Source organism: Cicer arietinum, chromosome 4 (assembly GCF_000331145.2).
Source record: "Cicer arietinum cultivar CDC Frontier isolate Library 1 chromosome 4, Cicar.CDCFrontier_v2.0, whole genome shotgun sequence".
NCBI lineage: Eukaryota > Viridiplantae > Streptophyta > Magnoliopsida > Fabales > Fabaceae > Cicer > Cicer arietinum.
Window position 1 is genome coordinate 3,458,485 of NC_021163.2, and position 20,418 is coordinate 3,478,902.

At 31.7% G+C, this 20,418-nt stretch overlaps 2 protein-coding genes across 14 annotated transcripts; one reads left to right on the top strand and one right to left on the bottom strand.

Moving 5' to 3' along the window:
- Positions 1 to 2,519: 2,519 nt before the first annotated feature.
- LOC101488733 (pyruvate kinase isozyme A, chloroplastic) lies at positions 2,520 to 12,070 on the bottom strand. The gene is made up of 6 exons (XM_004495350.4): positions 11,410 to 12,070; positions 11,241 to 11,337; positions 10,498 to 10,691; positions 7,649 to 7,770; positions 3,646 to 4,124; positions 2,520 to 3,200 (listed from the first exon to the last, which is right to left on the bottom strand). The coding sequence occupies exons 1-6, from the start codon at positions 11,923 to 11,925 to the stop codon at positions 2,899 to 2,901; spliced, it is 1,710 nt and encodes a 569-aa protein (XP_004495407.1). The 5' UTR covers positions 11,926 to 12,070; the 3' UTR covers positions 2,520 to 2,898.
- Positions 12,071 to 13,928: 1,858 nt separating this feature from the next.
- On the top strand, positions 13,929 to 17,673 carry LOC101489066 (uncharacterized). 13 transcript variants are annotated; one of them, XM_004495356.4, is made up of 9 exons: positions 13,929 to 14,243; positions 14,755 to 14,860; positions 14,988 to 15,073; positions 15,532 to 15,580; positions 15,683 to 15,783; positions 16,395 to 16,464; positions 17,053 to 17,080; positions 17,167 to 17,227; positions 17,323 to 17,673. In XM_004495356.4, exons 3-9 carry the CDS (start codon positions 15,045 to 15,047, stop codon positions 17,423 to 17,425), a joined length of 441 nt encoding a protein of 146 aa, XP_004495413.1. In that variant the 5' UTR covers positions 13,929 to 14,243; positions 14,755 to 14,860; positions 14,988 to 15,044; the 3' UTR covers positions 17,426 to 17,673. The 13 variants fall into 13 exon arrangements, with proteins under 13 accessions (XP_004495413.1, XP_004495408.1, XP_004495412.1 ...); XM_004495351.4 differs by lacking the exon at positions 15,532 to 15,580; XM_004495355.4 differs by lacking the exon at positions 15,532 to 15,580 and having other exon boundaries at positions 14,994 to 15,073.
- The last annotated feature ends 2,745 nt before the right edge of the window (positions 17,674 to 20,418 follow it).

A 20,418-nucleotide genomic window follows, 5' to 3' on the forward strand; every position in this document is an offset into this window, starting at 1 on the left:
TTTGTTGTTATAATATGAAAGTAATAAATTATTGATCAAATTGTACCCCAAAAAAATTCTTGATCAAACAAATAAAAGCATACCAAAATATTTTGATAGCTAGCTTCAATAAAAGCCATAATGTTATTACATATTTTGGTAAGAAATATGATATCCATAAAAAGGAGAGAGGAAGTTTAAAAACTTAGTTCATCTAAAATTAAATATAAGTAAAAATAATAATTGAAAATTGATATATTTAAATTAAATTTTTAATTAAATATATTAATCTTTCAACTATCATTTTTATTTTAGATAGAATATTAAAATAATGATAGTAGAAATAAAGTATAAATGAAAAAGATAGTAGAAATGAGTTAACCTTATGACTTATATATTGACTAAAGTTATACAGTAACTAACAATTAATCCCCACTCTTTAACATATTTTTTTACCGTTATTGTACCTCTTTATGAACCATAATGAAATCCATATAAAGTATGGCAATGCAACTTCCTTCCATAATAAAAGTCAATCACGGATTTTATTACCAAAAAAAGTCAATCACGGATTTGCATTTTGCGTTAGTTATTATTCGGATACTTTTTTGCTTTTGAAACTTCCATGTGAAGAAAGCTCAAAACCTTGCCTCAAATTTCAGATTTCCTCTCACGAATCTGAAAAAGAGAAAGAAAAAAAGAGAGGAAGTTTTGGTAGTAACGACATCATGGTGTATTTAAAATGTGCTCAATTATAACACAATTTATAAATGTATTTTGGGTTTTCTTTTGCCATTTCTTGTGATGGGGTACATAAAAAATACAAACACATGCAGAAAATACAATTCAAACGGTAGTTGCAAACATATACATTTTGATATATTGATGAAATGTGGAATCGAATTTAAGATACGTCTTTTTCTCTATATTTAATGTGATTTTTGTTATTAAAAGACCCAAAAAAAATATAATGAAAAAAACATCAAATAGTAATGCTATTATTTTATCCATGTTATGCACAATTATAAGAAACTACCTAAATTTGATAAGCAAAGAATGTTCTACAGCAAGCATTACGTTGGAAAAGTAAGGATATTGTATAACCAGTTCCTTGGAAGAATAAATTTATGAATCTTGTAACAATTTCATTGTGAATGACATAATGCTTTTTTATTTTTTTTTGTCAAATGACATAATGGTTCAAGGATACGAATTTGAAGTACATCTGTTTAAGATTTAGGTAGTTTATCCAATTCTCTGTGTATGCTCACAATAAGAAGAAAAAAACACTCCGAATTTCTGCTTTCGATAATATATTAGAGTGCAATTTTTACTATCAGAACCTCCTTTCCGGCCATTCTCCATGTTTTTGGGCCTGCTTCAGCAACTACCTAAGATTTAATCATGAGAAATGTACCATGCACCCCCTCACTTTAACTTTCCACCCCCATTTCAAATGAAAATACCATTTTGTCTATTAAAAAAATTATCCACTCTATTTTTCGAAACTTCCAAAATTTTTAAACTTTCGAAATATAAAAAAGTGAACTTTTTGACATTTTCGAAACTTTTGATAAATACGAAAGTTCCGAAACGTAATTTTTCAGAATTTTTTGATATTTTCGAAACTTTTGATAAATATAAAACTTTCGAAATGTATTTTTTTAGAATTGATAAAAAAATTGAAACTTTTGATTAATTTGAAAGTTTCAAAACTTTTAAAATAGAGAAAATTTCAGAATTTTTGAAACTTTCGAACAATTCAAAATTTTCGAAATAGGAAAATTTCGAAAATTTTCAGATTTGGAAACTTCCGAAATTTTCTAGATCTGGAAATATTAAAAAATTTGAAACTTCCGAAAAAGATCAAAAAATTTAGAGTTTTCTATTTCGGAAGTTTTAAATATTTTGAAAGTTTCGAAAATTCTGAAAATTGTCATTTCAAATTTTTCAAAATATTCGAATATTTTAAAATTTTGTTTAATTAAAAGGGTAAAATTGTATTTCTATAAAAATGGGGGGTGGGAAGTTAAAGTGAGGGAGTGCATGGTACATTTCTCTTTAATCATTGAGTGTCATAAAGTGCATTCTGCAAGCTTTGGCCCATTGGGAACCGAATGAAAAAAGGCCCAAAGAAAAACTAACCAACGTGGGCTATTTCTTTGGTAAGGTAATTCACTTCATTTCCTAAATCAACTGCAGGCTTACATTTGTCAATCACAATATATCAAATTCTAATAAGAATATATCACAATAAGAATATCTCAAATTCTAATTAGAATATGGAAAATTAAACATATCCAAATCCAAAAAAGTACTTGAATGAGGTGGTACCGTTTCGGTTCATTCAGTGATCTCAAATTTGAATTTAAATTGGTAAAAATGCAATAACATTAGTTTTGTTGTCGATACAATACTACTAAACTCTAGAGACTAATATATCTGCAGTAAGTGGACAGAGGTATCCTTTACCTAAATATTAAAATAAAGAAACATAAAATTTTGCAGCAGGTACATTGAGTATGTTGCATGGTCCTAACTAGGAAGTAACTAACGCGGAATCTTATTGAAACTTCACATTTAATTCAACAAGGCTTGAAAGCTTAATACAATGATACAAACTAACAGAAATTGCAGATGTGCCTTACAACTTAAAAGGGGTGAATACAGCACTATATTGTTTCACTATTGTATAAAGAGTTCGAAGGTCTATTCACTCACTACAAATTATACAATAAGTACTCCATTAGCATAAACATAAACTATCCCAAACTCAAGTTGCATCATTTAGATTTAAAAAATGACGACCACGGTTCATTCATGTGGTCTCTCTTCTCCTTTTTTGCACTCGAGCAACCTCTCAAGTTTAGAACAAACGTCAAATAGATTACACAATTTGGAACCCTTTGGAACATGTTCTTAAGGAACATTCATAACTTGTATTGACTGAAACATATCTGAGACAGCAATGACAAGGTCACCAGATTTGATCAGATTTCTGGCCTTGAGTAATGAGAAGGTTTTATTGAGATTGCTCTCCATATCATCAGAGAAGCTCAGACGGAAAGGTATCAAGCCCCATTGGAGGTTCAGCCGTCTACGCACAGATGGAGTGGTAGTAAAAGCAAAAATTGGACAGTCAGGACGGCAACGCGACAATAGAGATGCCATGTGTCCTGTCTTTGTGTAAACAAAAAGTGCATCCACCTCTAAATGATTGGCTGCCAAAATTTTAACCCATATTAAGATACACCAGTAAACAACTCCAAAGCAAACAAAACTGGAAACATAAAAAATGAGCTTTTCGTTTCACTTAACTATGAAAACAGGTTGAAACTTATACAAGAGTGAAGTGGGTTAATCATTCATGGGTCATTACAATAGTGTTTCAGATATGAAAACCATGACCTGATACTTGTCCAGGACACAACAAGCTTCTATATTATTGTATGAACTATCAAACAAGACTTTCAGCATATAAGTTTCTTTAAACACAAACATTAATTAACTTGATTATCAAACATAATTAGAAAGCAGTGCAACAACTTATATTTAATTTGAACTTTTAAACAGTATCTCTTAATAGATAATATAAATTGCAATAATAGGCAAGAACAAAATAAGGAAAATAGACAAAGCAAGAAGTTAAGAGTTAAGACTGCTTACCCATCTTTGCAGCTGAATTACAGATTTCTTCAGAAATTTTTTCTGAAAAATAACTCCCAACTGAAGGGAGTTGCATAGCTTCGTAGCGTTTCTCTTCCCTCGACCATCTCTCAATTCTCAAACTGACACTCCTTAATACAGTTAAGGCCTTCTCAGGGAACTGGCCCATTGCTGATTCACCAGAAAGCATCAAAGCATCAGCACGTTGCCTGACTGCTTCAGAAACATCTGCTACTTCAGCTCTTGTAGGTGTAGGATACTCAATCATGGATTCAAGTAGCTGAGAGGCCACAATGACAGGTTTATTCATTTGCCTGCAAACTTGAACAATCCTCTGTTGAGCAGCTGGAACCTGTTCCAAAGGGATCTGAGCTCCCAAGTCTCCTCGTGCCACCATAGCTCCATCAGATGCTTGAATGATCTCCTCTAAGTTCTTCAGTGAATCAATACTCTCTATCTTTGCAATGACGGAAATATCACTGTATCACCAAATTCATCACATTACAGTTTAGTCTTGACTATCAATATTAGCATTTTCGAAGAATATAAAGCATAGCTGTGAAGAGTGTTGCAGCACAATAGCAGCAGGGCATCACATAGGTCCCTCAGGTTGCTTTTCAAGCATCATGGAATGTTTCAGTGCCATTATTTCCATTCAAATCGTAGAAGTTACAGCCACAATTGGAGCAATACCAGAGTCATTTATTTAAGAGATAAAAAAGGCCATTTTCCCATTCTTTGTTCAGAAAAAGGGTTTGAAATCCAAACCCTTGCTCAGTTCTCAGTCTCAAGAATTAGGCTAAAAATATATTTTATTGAATTGAAATATCATGTACATATATATATATATATACACACAAGATTACTAAGATAAATAAGGAGAATATAATTAGTACTCTTATACAATCCAATCCATATAATTATACAATCCAAGCATCATGGAATGTTTCAGTGCCATTTCCATTCAAATCGTAGAAGTTACAGCCACAATTGGAGCAATACCAGAGTCATTTATTTAAGAGATAAAAAAGGCCATTTTCCCATTCTTTGTTCAGAAAAAGGGTTTGAAATCCAAACCCTTGCTCAGTTCTCAGTCTCAAGAATTAGGCTAAAAATATATTTTATTGAATTGAAATATCATGTACATATATATATATATATACACACAAGATTACTAAGATAAATAAGGAGAATATAATTAGTACTCTTATACAATCCAATCCATATAATTATACAATCCAAGCATCATGGAATGTTTCAGTGCCATTATTTCCATTCAAATCGTAGAAGTTACAGCCACAATTGGAGCAATACCAGAGTCATTTATTTAAGAGATAAAAAAGGCCATTTTCCCATTCTTTGTTCAGAAAAAGGGTTTGAAATCCAAACCCTTGCTCAGTTCTCAGTCTCAAGAATTAGGCTAAAAATATATTTTATTGAATTGAAATATCATGTACATATATATATATATATACACACAAGATTACTAAGATAAATAAGGAGAATATAATTAGTACTCTTATACAATCCAATCCCTATAATTAATACTTCTATACAACCAAATCCCTATAATTGAGGGATATTTTTTAATAATAAAATAGAAATAGATTTTGACACTCCACCGCAAGATGATGAAAATGTGTTCTCCATTTCCAACTTGGATTGCACCTTAGTTAGAAGATCTTCAAGGATAGCACCTTGACTCCTCAATGTTGTTGTTGTTTAGCTTTCTTGATTAAAAAATGTGTTCAACAAAAATTCATGACTTATATAATTTTTTATAATGTTTCATGAATCCCGGATACTTGATTCACATGGGTAGGGTACAACACAACACCAATAAGGGGTAACAGAAAATTGTTAAAAACTAAAAATATGATACGGCTTAGACAAGTTAACACACATTTATAAAAATGTACGTAGACTATGATTCGAATTATGAATTTATCTTTAATTATGAGCATATTTTTAACTTTAAAGTATTTATATATGTGTAATATTCATTATGTATGGGATTGAAAACTAAAATACAAATTCAAAACTGATAACAGTACATAAAATTCTATGGATTGCTAATCTTAATAGGATTAACACTTTTCACATATTACAGAAACGAAGACCTATTGGTGCTTTATTCCCCAAGAAGTGTGTTGCGTTATGCATGCAGTTCTAGATTGGAAAAAAGCACCCATCCCTTTTGGCACTTTCCTGCCCCTTCTTTTCTTTGGAATAAGCTGCTCGAGATTTATGGAGAATATTGAGTCTGTCCTAAATATTTCCATCAGTTTTTCTTGAATAACTTTGAAGATTTTAGCTTCCTTCCCAATTCATTGATGTTTACTTCCGGAGAGGAATGCTATAATTTTAAGGATACTTGTTTGGATCTAGATTGCATTTGGGGTGGGATAGGTTTATGGTTTTAGTCATCATTCGGTGTCCTGCTCATGGTGTTATCAGAGGTTATTTTTCCTTCAGACATGCAGATAGATTGTTCTGCTTTGTTACATGTCCTAATCTCCTAGGTTATTTTTGTTTTTTTGAGAAGGTATCTTATCCTCTTTGTACTTTTCTTCTTTTCCTTGATAGATTTATTTCTCGATCAAGAAAAGAAAAACAACACATAAACTAAACGCCAAAAAACAGGAAAGGAAACAGAAAATAGTGCCAAAAGGTGTAACTATAGCATGGGGGTGAGACACCCGCACCAGAGAAAGGGTAGAAACTTGTTGGTGTAATAAGGGAGGGTCCTTCAATCAGCTGCTCTTCTCTAGTACCTTTAGTGCTTTTCTGGTTGTGACAAGGTGATAGCCACTAACTCATTGCTGAAATTTACATAGAATTTCAAGCCAAAAAAAGGAAGTGCAGTTAAAGGTTCCAAAAGGTATATGCCTATGATGCTCTAAGGCATCTGAAGGATCAGAGTTTCTGGTGTTGGAGAAAAGGCACTCAATTCGGGCGCACATCTATAGCACCTTCAGTGCTTTTCTGGTTCAAATGAGTCACTTATCTTTAGTGCCTCACGGAAATTATTTTGTTAATCAAGACAAAAAGGCTGTTATGAAGCACGGATAATTCAAAAATGTGAAAAGTATCAGTGTCTGACATGTATCTGATACTGTTACGTGTCTGATGCTTCCAATACGTACCCATAAAGTATCCAATAAATTTTTAATTCATTTTAAAAATATTTCCACTGATACTTGTCAAATACATCTTCAACACTCCTTACCAATTATAAACACAATGGTTATCTGCATACGATACATCTTTGTTACATCATTCTAACTACAGACACAACATTGTATGTTTTTTGTGTCACATTCAGAGTAGAAAGAATACCTTCTGATATAGGTTGGGGAAAGATATGTAATTATTAGTGTGTTTGGATCCGCAGCCAATTGGACTTTGAACGTGCGGTCATTGCAAAACTACAATTAGACGCTTCATGTTCCCAGGTGGTGAAAAGGTTGCAAATATGAAAGCAAAGGCAACCTGTCCCTACTTGTTATGATCATAAATACATTTTTGTAAATTGTGATCATCATATATTGACTATTGATATGTTAATGTAATAACAAGCGATTAACAATGTGAAGATCTCTTCACAAACTTATTAACATATCTTGCCCATGTCGCATCTTGATTTTTAAAAATTTCCCACAACCCCATATCTACGTTGTATCATATTTGTATTGTACTGTGTATCTAGGCTCCTTAGAGGCTAACTCAACATGAAGGTTTACATGAAAGGATCAAATCCCTTCCAAATATTGGAGGAATCTGGGACAGATTCGGATGAGAGATATAAATGATGTTAAGAATGGACCAGATATTATCCCATAATCTGTGGAACTCTGTTGATAGGGCTACTTGTCAATTGGTGTTCCATAATATCACAAAAGGGGTAAATATTGAGGTGCTATTTGTCAATATTGAAATAATAATAGTGCTAGAAATCATATGATGATATTTTTAAACAATAAAAAGAGTTCTCGGTGCATACCTATCACGAGATCGTGCAGCAATGTAGCTTTTAAGATGAGTAATAACTTCAGCAGATTTGACAAATGAAATAGCAATAAAATCAACACCCTCAGCAATGCCAAAATCAATATCTAACCAATCCTGGATATGGAAATTGAGATAAAAGAAAAATAAATCATTTAGGATGGATAGTTTTTGACTAATGGAAATTTAGCATCAACATATAAAGCATTTGAAATCCAACACAAATAATAAAAGAATAAAACCCCAAAGCTTTCATAATATCAGAATTCACTACTGATTCATGATGCACCATGGTAAATTATATACCATGTTATATCAGGTTCAAACTTCAAAGTTTTTTTAGATTTTGGACATTACTTTCTCATCATTGTCATCAAATTTGAACCAAAATCAATCTATTCATAGCCAGCATGTGTTCCCAAGGACCACATGGAGTATGAAAGTAATCAAAATTAGGCATTTTTTTTCTGTGATAATTCCCAGAACCCTGTCTTGCCATGAGTTCTTTCTTGATTGAATTCATGGAGGCAGAAGGTGGGAGAGGGGGAAGGGACAGATGTAGGATTAGTGTGGAGAGAGAGGGAAGAGAAAGAAGATGAGTTGGCAAACATGTGTATTAGTGGATGTTAAATAGTGTGTTGACATAGACTTCTGTGAGAAATCTTAACATTTAATGGGTGTCTGTCAACAGTACAATGTGTTGTAACCTCATATTTATATTACTAGGTTAAGAGAGTAGTACATAAGAAAGACATGCAGGCCAAACCCATGTACTCAAGAATAAATCATAATGACTTATTATTATAACTCTTAACAGTGAAGAGATGCTTTGGAATTTTTCAGTTAAGTAGGAAAAATATTATGAAACGCAAGTTCAATAAGATGCAAGTTAGCAATGCTTTGGAAGTAAAAAAAATTAAGACACATGGCATACTTTGAGCTGCATGATTTAGATATCTTGGATACATCATATAAAGCGATGGGGATGTCAAGTCACACGTAATATTCAAGCTGGGTTGATAAATGCAGAATAGTTTTAGTTATAATTCACAATCACTATTGATCAGAAAGTGAATATCAAACAAAAGAGAATATACTGAGCATTGCTATCTAGCAATGAATGTTGGGAATGAAGTGTGAAAGAGAGCATAAAGTTGAGTAACAAAGTAGAACCCGATGTGGCCAGTCAGATAGCGGCGTGGAGCACTGAAACTCAAAAATGGGATAGCGGGATGACCATTATTGCGAAGACCAAAATACAAAAATACTAAAAAATACAACATCAAAATCAAGTTCTAATAGTAATCATCATCAACAAAACAGAGCAGACGAAACATTTACAAAAAGAACGATATTGAACAGAGCAAGAACGAAACAAAGGAATAACAAAAATGGTTTCTTTTTCACAATGTTGAACAACCCCTTTGTGGGTTTATAATAATAATTTGTGTATCTTCTTCTACCCCTCAATGTTCTCAAATACACAAAAATACACGTCCGGATTGGCCAATCCAGAAGTGATTTACACATCCGGATTAGCCAATCCGGACAAAATTTTGGAGGCTTTTGAGAATACTTGGGGGTGAAAAAAGAAGCTTTCTAAAAAAAGTAGGGCTTACCCATGATGAAGAATAAAAAATAAAAAAACCTGTATTTTTGAAAAATCCCTACATCGGGTCCAATAGGGGGTCGGGCTGGGTTAGTGTGTCGCAATTTGCAACCGGGAGCGCTGCCAACGTCGAACGTGTTTTCCCAGCCGGTGGTGTCACAACTAGTCCCCCCACCGCACCGGGATAGCAGGATTGCATCGAGATTGACAACAGAGATAGAACCTATAGATGAGAAAACAATGGATACTTGCCTAAGGTGGTTTGATCATAACTTCGAAGATGAAGACCGTCCAAGGCACACATGACAAAATTTGATGAAAATTTAAGATAGTACAATTAAAAAGGGAAGAACAAGATATAAAAGAAGTTCATGGAGAAATCATTAAAAAAGGCCTCACTCAAAATGGTTTATTTTGAAATTCCAGCTTTTATATTGAGTTCCAATTTCAATTGATTCTATACTGGGCCCAAATTTAGTCCATTATTACAATGTAACGTTCCAAAAACACTAATGTTTGTAAACAATACAAAAGAAATCATTCTTTGGATGACTTAGCCCAAAAGAATTAGATTATATGCAATAATTATCAACCATCCACATAATCATCCTAAACTTTCAGTTACAAGAGTCGTAGGGGCCTACGTGCACCCGCTGTTCCCAATCGATACCATGGATTGAATAACACCACAACATTAGCAAGTTTTGGTTCTTAGCCTAAGGCAAAGTTCATGAAAAAACACATATCATACTCCACCAAGAGTGTGATATCATATCATACTCCAAAGTTCATGACAGATAAAGGCTATAGCTGCGCTATAGCACTATAGCATAGCGGAATTTAAGCAAATCGTTATTGTTCTGTGATACGTTATTTAGAACAAAATACTGTCAAATGGCCGCTATAACGGCGCTATAGCACTATAGCATAGTAGAATATGAATAAAACGCTATTCTCTGTGATCCGCAATTGACAACATGATATCCTATAAAGCACAAACAAGACACCAACACGATACTGACATGTAAGCACTAATAATAATTTAAGAAAATAGAAGTAATTAAATGTAGCTAAATTTGTTAGTGTGTCGTGACGGTGTTGACACCAGTACGTGTCAAACACCGGACACCATCAATCTGAAGTGTCGGTGATACATATAAATTCTCACCATAAAACCCAACACTACACTAACCCAAACAAAATATTTACGAACAGGAGGGAAAGGAGTTGAAAACCTTTGAAGAGATTGTGGGGAGCATGGCATTCCTTTCTCGAACTAAACTACCATTCCTCCAGAAAGTGAGATTTGCTCTAGGAAGCAACAAGCCAGGATCCGTACAAAGACACTTGACATCTGGACCTATCTTTTCAATGACCTCAAACCTAACCATTCCTCCATCCACCAAAAGTTCATCCCCAACTTTCACATCTGACACATTACAAAACCAAATAACAACAACACAACAGTTTAGAAATAAAATCAGAAACAAAAAGGTTCAACTTAATGAAATTGGAACAGCAAAATTCAGACAACTTTTTAAATGGTTAATGCATTTCACACACATTGTTAATGAAGTGTTAGATGTGTTATATATATGACTTAACTATTTAGTGTGTGACTATGTGTTTGGTTAAATGGTGACAAAAAGTGATTTTGAATGAATTAATATTGTAAAACTGATTTTATCTAAAAGTAAGTCCAATGTAAAGTAATTTATGTTTCAGTACATTTATGTAACAGTGAGTTGAATATTAAATTTGAGAGTAAAAATCAATTCTAGAGGCAAAAACTCCAAATTGTAGATTCAAGTTATAATAAATTTTATTCAAGGACAATCTTTAAACAAATGTCATGATTATTGCTAATCTCTAGAATCAATTTTACGTAATCCAAAACATGCACTTGAAAAGTTGTGTGAATTTTGTTCTGCCAAATTGATGTTCAAATAAACATGTATGTAATGAAATTAAAATGAACCTTCAGCGAAACCATCATAATTTACATTGATGGTACGTTGTGGAGGTGGAAGAGTAGAATCAAAAGCCCTAACACTGAAAGTCCAGATCTCGCCATCCTGAATAAGAACACAGATTAGAAAATCATGAAAATTGAAATTGAAGAATGAGTAATGAGATTGAAAGAATACTTCAGCTTTGGCAGAAGAAGCACCAGCAAGATCACCCATATGAATCTCACTTCCTTCAGTATCCATCATAATCGCAACAGCAAATCCCTTCTGTTGATTAAGTTTACGAACACGATCAATAACGGTTTTATGCCACTCTCTTGTACCATGACACATGTTAATTCTAGCAACGTTCATTCCTCCAACAGCAAGAGCTTCAAGCTGTTCAAACCCGCACGTGGAGGGTCCCACAGTGCAAACAAGCTTCGTTCTCCTCGTGCTACGGAAACCATTCTCTATTAATTCCGTTTCAGTTACTGCGTCGACTTCGATGGAGCCTAGATCGGACGGTAATCCGAGTCCAGCTCCGTTGTTGTCGGAGAATGTAATTTGGGAAGTTGACGAGGCGCGAATGGTGGGGAAGCGGCGAGGGGGAAAGGAGAGTTTGGGAGGGGGGAGGGGGGAGGTGTTGTGGTGGAAGGTGGGGGGTGTGGGAGTGAAGTGATGAAGGTGGTGGAGGGTGCGTGAGAGTGACATGGCGGTGTAGAAATTAGAATGGAGAGATAAGAGTTGTTTGATGTTGTTGTGTGTGTTTTGGAGGCGGAGAGAACAATGGGAAGAGAAGTTGGAGGTGGGGTTTGACGTTAGTGTCTATCGTTATAGGCTTTCTGCTTACACTGCGGAAACAACGAGGTTTTGCAATGCCTTTTTTCGGGGGTTAGGAATTAGGATAGAGACTTTCAATTAAACATGTTTTACTCTTCAAATAAAAGAGACAAACGAACATTTATAAAATCACAACAAAATTCTTCATTAAATTTAAATTATTGTTAAAGCCAAAATATTTTATACAAAATAAAGATAGATTAAAAAATAAATGCAATGAAAAATAAATCTAATTTATATATTAAATTTTTACTCTACTGATTAATTATAGTCGTTAGATTAATTGACATATTTAATTTTTATTAAAATTATTTTTAAATTAATTTTTATAAATAGTTGTGATGTATTAATAATGTAAAAAAGTTTAAACTGAGATATATAACAATTAAACTTGTGAAAAATTGTTTATTAATGAAATAAATAATTGATTATAACAAGGCTTAAATATCAAATTTGTCATATCTAAAATTAATTTTAATCTCTACAAAACAGAAATCATTCTTTTGGTTCCCAATTACTTTTCTGCTGAGTTGGTAAAGATGGTATAATTAATGGTTTAATTATTGAGTGACCAAAATCAAAGTGTAAAAATAGATGGTATAATTAATGGTTTAATGATTGAGTGACCAAAATCAAAGTGCAAAAATAGATTGAGAGACAATAATCAAAATTGGTTGTGTTTAATGGGACAAATGTCTGTCAATTGGAAGTTTGCATCGAGAAATGTTATTACCAAGATGTGGTTGTGGACAATTATGCGTCTATTCATGCCCAACACAAATAAAAACTCACGAAGAAGATTCTCAAAATGTGTTGATTTTGGAGTAAGTTTTAATTTGTTAATTTTCTGCTAATGCATTTTGAAAATTCTGAAGTTAATAATGCACTTCGGCAATTGTTTTTAAAAAATTATGGGACTTTAATGCACTTGGGCCAGATTAGACCCGGACCTGAGTGGAGTGTATTTTGCCTCTTTCATTTTTTATTGGTCTAAAAAAAGATGTAGTTGTCTCTCTTTTATATCAGATTTAAATTTAAATTTCTATTCCTATCTATGATATATATATATATATATATATATAATAAAATAATTATTATTGTACATTGATAAAATAAAATAAAGATTAAAATCAAATTTTTTATAGAGAGAAAATTGCAATTTTTAATATTTAAAAGTTATTAAATATATTAAATATGTAGTGTATATAAAATTACAATAATATTACTAGCCGAACGAGTTCAGATGCATGATGAATATCAATACCCCAAACGCGTTCCTGTCTCGAGTTTTAATTTAGGAGAAAATTTGCATTCGCACCAACACCCAATCAAAGCGGGTTTTTCCGCCCATATCAAAACGAGTTCGGATAGATATTTGTAGGTGTGGATTTTGTTGGTATCCTTATACTAGTTGTATATAATGGCTATCTTATAGTCAATTGTTTTTTGTTTTTGAAAACATACATAGACAAGTAGATATAATTTCCATTTTGACAACTACACTACTCATTATGTTTCTCACTCCCCATAAACTTTTCATAAAACTGAAATATCTAAAATGTTAATGATTTTTTTGGGTCTAATTCTTTGAACTGAGAAAAGAAGGTAGCTAAAAACTAATTTGCAGCATTAGTGCATAACCACACATTTTGAATACAACACAAATTACATATAGATACTTTTTTTAGTGAAAATTTTAACTCAAATTAAATACGTCGTGGGAGTCTGGTCTGCTAGTTAATAATTTGATGTTTTTTAATCTAATTGAGAGACTATTTATTTCGCTATTGAAAAGCAGGTAATTTTTTCATTATTTGCATATGAGTCCCTTTCGCTGCTTCAAAACCAACCGAAATTGTCTTTGTACGTAACATTTTTTATTTTATTTTTTAATTTTTTAGAAACTTATAATATCAGAATGAGAAAATAGGATATCTTTTTTTCACCGGCGTACAATTAGAGTGCATTATTTTGTGGTTATTTTAAGTTGCAGTTAACAAAAAACTTATGTGAATATCCTGACATTTCATTAGATATTGATGTTAATGTACGGTGATTAAACTATTTGTTTGATTAAATTCCTAATGCAATTGGATAATTGGGCAACATACAATCTATCCTTAAACTTATGTATCTGTTGCTGTAGTTCCTGTTGAGTCTCTGGGCTCAACCTCTGGATTCCGTCCAAGGTAACAACTGTTTTTTTTCCCTTCTATTTTTCCTCTCTAAGCAATCATTTTCAAAACGTTCTTAGTTTAATAGTAATATTATTTAGTTTTTCTTTTAGTAAATTTAATCTTTGATTTATATATCACTGTTTTCTCTTTTGCATTCCCTGCTTCTCTTTTTCATCTTCTGCCCATCCTATTTCTCAAATCCTAACAGAATTTCATTTTCACTTATCGCATAAATTACCTATTCGCATAATTTCATTTTCTCATTTGCGCTTCTCATTTCTCAAATCTTTCTCAGCTTTTCAAGCCGTTTTCAGTTTCAATTTATTTAGGTATTTGATTCTATCACTAATGCAATCGTATCTCTGTTGAAATTTGCACGCAATCGTATCTCATTGTTTTGGATTTTTTTTTTTTTTTTGGGTATTATGAGTTTTAATTATTCTGTCTAGTCTAATCAGGAACATAAACCGTGTTAAATAATGGAAGTTGAATTACGATTCTTCTGTGTAATGGCTAATTTCAGAAGAATGTGGCTCAAACAGATAGAGGAACTTGGATAAAATTGGGGATTTAGGGTTTTCTCTTCCAGAGTCGTCAAATAAATCATTCCCCGAAAATGGATTCCGAAGGTTATAACCCTTACTTTTGGTTACCTTCCTAGTGAATATTTTTGTAACTATTAATTAAAATTAAAAATATAATACAATATGGTGTCGCCATTCGGAACTTTTGATGATATTGTTTTATGGCAAAAAGGTACAGTGAACCCTTCAGCAATGTTGGCTTCCTTGCTTAGTAGGAGAGCCAAGCTTCATGAGGAGCTTCGTAATATTGAAAAGCAGGTAACTTTTTCATTATTCGCATATGGGTTCCTGTCGTTGTTTCAAAACCAGCAGAAACTGCCTATATACTTAACCTTTTTTTATTTCAATTATAATATCAGAATGAGAAAATATGATATTTTTTTCACTGGCATATAATTAGAATGCAGTATTTTGTGGTTATTTTAAGTTTCGGTTACAAAACAAACTTATGTGAACATCCTGACTTTTCATTGGATATTGGTGTTAAACTATTTTACATGGTGTATGGTCATTAAGCTATTTGTTTGATTGCTTGATTCAATTCATAATGCAATTGGATAATTGGGCAACATACAATCTAACCTTAAATTTGGCCCTTCACTTGTTCAACAATATCATGTTTATGTGTCACTGTATTGGCAATTTATCCTCCTTAACCCCATGATTTTATATTATGCATCTGACTTATGAGGTTTCTTGTTGAATGGGGCATGCAGTGATGCATTTCTGGTGCTATATCCATCTTGCTCAAATCCCATTTTCATGGTTAAGTTGATTAGCTTGATATAAAAAAAAAATTGTGCTCTTAAGAAAAATATCCTTTATGATTTCTTGCCTGCAGTTGCCAACATTTTTTCCTTGACACAGGTTTATGATATGGAGACAAGTTATTTACAGGATCCTGGACAGTGTGGAAATGTGTTAAAGGGATTTGAAGGGTTCTTATCTTCGTCAAAGAACACTGCATTGTATGAATTTCTTTAGCCTTTTCTTTCTTTCTGACTTAGACACTGATAAATATTCTTCTTTCCAAGAATTCTCATATTCAAACGAATTGTTCTTTCAGTACTTGGTAGTTTATGAAGTTTATTTGATTTCCTCTTAGAAGAAATACCATTGATATTTTCTGTCAGAATCTGTAGTTCTGATTATCATAACTCATAAGGAAAATAGGAAGGGTAATGGTATACTTTTATGATCTGTTATTCTCGGTCACAAATCATATTTATTAGGCATCTGGTCGGGTCTTACATAATTTTGATTCATTTATTGTCGGGAAAAGCTAAATCATGAGTTTTATTGCTTATATTGATTGCTAAAATGCTACACACAATGATACAATGCTGGAACTTGCCTAGATGCACTAGCAATTGAATCTTGGTCAGATTTTAGGTGGGGAATATAATTGCATCAATGCTTTTGAATACATCCTAGTTCCATGTAAAAATAAATACTGGTACTTATGGGACAGTATGCCTCTATTCATCTTAGTTAGATGACATGCTGTTGTGTTATTCATGGTTATTTTCTTCATGGTTTAAATGACATTGGCGGATCTATTTTTTTTCTCTCTTGGCAGCTTGAAGCGGTCTAGAAAGTTTCAGCCCGAAGATAGGCTCTTTTCATTATCTTCAGTGACCTCACCAGCGGTGTGTTTTTATACTCAGTGATAGGCTTTTCAACCAGAAATATGTAAAAAAGATATAATGTCCACTAGTGAGCACCAAGTAATAAGAGTGACTAGGTCTTGGTAGAATTGAAGTTAACTTCATCTTGTTCATAGCTTATTCAGTTTTGTCATCCTTATTATGAAAGTGATCAGTGACTTTTGGTATTTGAAATTGTTTGGCACGTTAATCTTTTGGGAAGATAAAAGTGATTAAAACAGGTTGGAGGCATCAGTTAAAAGTATGACATAGAATGAATACCTGATCTTATGGTACCATTTTAATCCATTTGGAACAAGAGGTGTTTCAGAGCCTTTTTATGGAATATAAAACAATTACTAAAGTTTACAATGTCTTCCTAGACTCTTAGTTATATCATATGATTGTTCTGTGTTTGATCTTTTATACAGCATGTACCTGAAACACATCCCCCATTCCATAAAATGATTACTCCTTTTAGGTTTTCTCTTGTCAATTCTGTTTATTCATGGTCCATTTATCATGTGTCGGCATCTTACCTTAGTAAGGTTGTTTCTAAATCGTAAGATGTTCTTCATGTTTTTATTGTAGGCAGAAGAGCTTGCGGCTGGTCGAGATGGTGAGATCATATAAGCAAACATTTCAATGGCTTTTCTTGCTTGAAATTTATTTATTAAGTATATAATATATTTTCATTTATTTCAGACGGGAGATCAGATTTCGGTCCCGGTCGGTCCAAAGGTGGAGGAATTTATGCAAATGGACAGTAAGCACTCAACTAGATTGTCTTTTAATGTTGTTGAATTAAATAATTACTTTAATGTATGCTGCATAAGCTAAAAAATCATCATGTTACCATAGGGGTAAACCAAAGAAAGGAAGAGGTGCGCCAAGAGACGCGAAGAGAGCAAGGGTTTCAAGCGAACAAGATTTTGATTATGAAGATGATCCTGACCTGTTGTGATCGAACATTCTGATGCAACTTTCTGTTGAACCTTGTGGAATGTAAGAGTAAGAGCCTGGAAAAATATTGCTCTCTTCGCGATTTCTCATTCTATGTATTTAGTTGTAGATTTTGTACTTCTTAGGCGAACATTTATTTTTTGCGCAAATTTTTGTTGGAAGCCTAAATGATTGTTTTATTAGATTTGTTACTATAAACCTATACAGAACTAAATTACTTTACCAACTGCTAGAAGTTGTTGTTTTCTACTGTTTGGGCGGCTTTTGGTGGGAATCTAGCTAAGAAAAAACCCTTTGGCCAGTAAAGTAATGTTCTATATTTTATGGAGTTCACTTATTTCTTGGCTGGCAAGTTAAGTTTTTAAACTACCCATTTCCATTTGTTTAAGGTTTTTTTTAAATGATTTTTATAGTGTTTTATCTTTTTGTTATAACATTTTTAAAAATAAAACTTCAAATGAAAAATTAGTTGAAATAGTTTATCTTAAAATGTCATTTTAAGTATTTCATCTATTTACTACAACTTTTTTTAGATAATGAAATTTTTAAAAATGATTAAAATAAAAAACTGTTAAAATGAATAGTTTGATTTAGACAATTTGAAATAAAGTGACTAACATTTATACTTGATTCCAATGTTTTGAAAATCGAACTAGACTCTTCGATCATTGAATTATGAATTGATAATGTCTATAGTTTGACTATTTGAGCGGATCAATTGCAAATTCATTTTAGCTTGAGTGGTTTGATACACCATGACTTGGAGGTCTTGTTGGTTTGATGTCTAACTTGGTTTTTAACACCCTGCTGGATTCCACGTTTGGAACACTAAGAAGCTTGCATGGGGTTTCGATACTCTTTTTCAAGAGTTTTATTTTTGGAGTTGAATTCAAACTTCATATAACACATTAATTTTAAAGAGACTTGTGTCTCAAGTAACAATATCAATCACAAGGAAGGGGAGTTTAAATTATGATTCTTTTTTGAAAATATTAATTTATGTTTTTAATTTAAACCAACTCAAGATCAATCTTGGTTACTCATAAAAAAATCGAAACGTTTTTGGTTAGTTAAAAATAAATGAAACAGAAATAATAAATGATAGGGATAACATAATAACACAATGATGTATTATAGTTCACATAGAGTTAACTACGTTCAATCCTCACAATTTGTAAGCTTTTCACTGAACACAAGAACATTTTTATTTGCACACAATCTTTCTTGATCAGTTATAGCATTCACCTTTCAACCTTGAAAAGATTTTTACAATTACCTTTCAATTTAAAAAATAATTTTTATATGTTACCTTTTAATCACAAAAAATATTTTTACAATATACTCAAACTATCTTTAAGAAATAGATTTAAGTTTTAAATGGAATTGTGAAAGAAAGTTGTAGGATTACAATCTACTAAACACTTTTGAGATTGATTATCAACAATAATTCAATAAAAAGATCATTGAATGTAGTAGTTTCAAGCAGTTGTAAACTATAATTCTATACGTAGTTCAATTGTCTAAATTTGATTCTTATTGTCTATTTTTCTTACTTGCCTCTACATTATTGAGTTGTATGGATCATAATGCCAAATTCTAGATGATTGGTATTAGGTCTTACAATAATAACTATCTTTATGATTGTCGTATTACAGACAATAATATTTGATGACCTTAAAGTCTACAATTCTCCATATAGGGATCATAATGACTTCAATTCGAATGACCACTTACATACGGTCCCATGAGAATCGTTAATGATACTTACACAACAATTATGTAGCATTCTCATGGTGGACCAATCTAATATAAATATTGCCCCTAATATTTATATGAATGTGATGACTTGATATCACATATTCATGACTTGTAAGATGTGATCATCAGTTACTCACATAATAGTCTCAATATAATATTGTCGTCCTAATTAATACAACAATACTTATACTTCAATAAGGTCTCATGATCAAGTCACACTTGATGTTTTAGCAAACAAGTTTTCTATTATAAGTATTTTATTATATTACATGATTAATAACATAATAAATGATGTTTTATACATAAATCCAAAATAAGATATATGAACTAAATTCATGATATAAATAATAATTTATGTAAAATAGATTGATACTAGAGTTTACACCATCGATATGTGACTCAATAAAATCACGACACGCGATCTATTAAGATGTCGCCAAGAACTAAAGGCAACAATTTTTAAATTTGTAAGAATTGAATCAAAACAAAAAACTTATAAAAATTAACATCAGACAACACTATAATTGCAAGGATTGAATCATATTTAAACCTTAATTAATTTGTTATAATAAGTCATTGGAGATGGCAATTTTTTTACTAATTCACCTAAACACAAATTTTTAGCAAGATATTGAAAGTAGGAGAATCTCAAATTACATGGGGTAATTAAAAAAATTAGGAAGCTTAAAATTGGATTTCGCCCAAGGACTAAAAGTACAATAATTTTTTTTGTTAATATGAATAAATTTAAGGTGAACAAAGATGCCTGAGTCAACACTTATCTAATCATGTGTTTGATGCTCACATAATAATATTAGTTTATCATATTAAGTTTTTTCCATACACCTCATCATAACATCATAAAATATATATTATATTTATTTTGATATCTTTGTGAAACAATTACATATATTTTTCAAATTAATTTATAATATTTTAATTTTATAAATTGACAAAAAAATATTATAAAAAATAAAGGAAAAATAAAACATTTTGTATTTAGAAAAATCAATTGAAACAACTAAATAAAATTTTCAAAATTTAAAAAATTAATGAGTAACTAAATAATTCAATTTCATATGTTAAATAAATTGAATAAAGATATGATATATATCATACTTAAACAACAAAAATATTGTTGTAAGAAAATGATATTTATTTTAAAAATTTAAATTAATACTGATATTTTTATAATTTTTAATAAAAATTTTATTTTTAAATATTTTAATCTTAATA

What these genes read in the sequence shown, in the direction of transcription:
- LOC101488733 (XM_004495350.4), bottom strand. Translation starts at nt 11,925, where the DNA reads ATGTCACTCTCACGCACCCTCCACCACCTTCATCACTTCACTCCCACA. An exon ending in CTTCTTCTGCCAAAGCTGAA is followed by an intron (nt 11,338 to 11,409) that starts GTATTCTTTCAA and finishes GTTCTTATTCAG; the next exon opens with GATGGCGAGATCTGGACTTT. An exon ending in TAATTCAGCTGCAAAGATGG is followed by an intron (nt 3,201 to 3,645) that starts GTAAGCAGTCTT and finishes AAATTTTGGCAG; the next exon opens with CCAATCATTTAGAGGTGGAT.
- LOC101489066 (XM_004495351.4), top strand. An exon ending in TCGTCAAAGAACACTGCATT is followed by an intron (nt 15,784 to 16,394) that starts GTATGAATTTCT and finishes CTCTCTTGGCAG; the next exon opens with CTTGAAGCGGTCTAGAAAGT. An exon ending in GCTTGCGGCTGGTCGAGATG is followed by an intron (nt 17,081 to 17,166) that starts GTGAGATCATAT and finishes CATTTATTTCAG; the next exon opens with ACGGGAGATCAGATTTCGGT.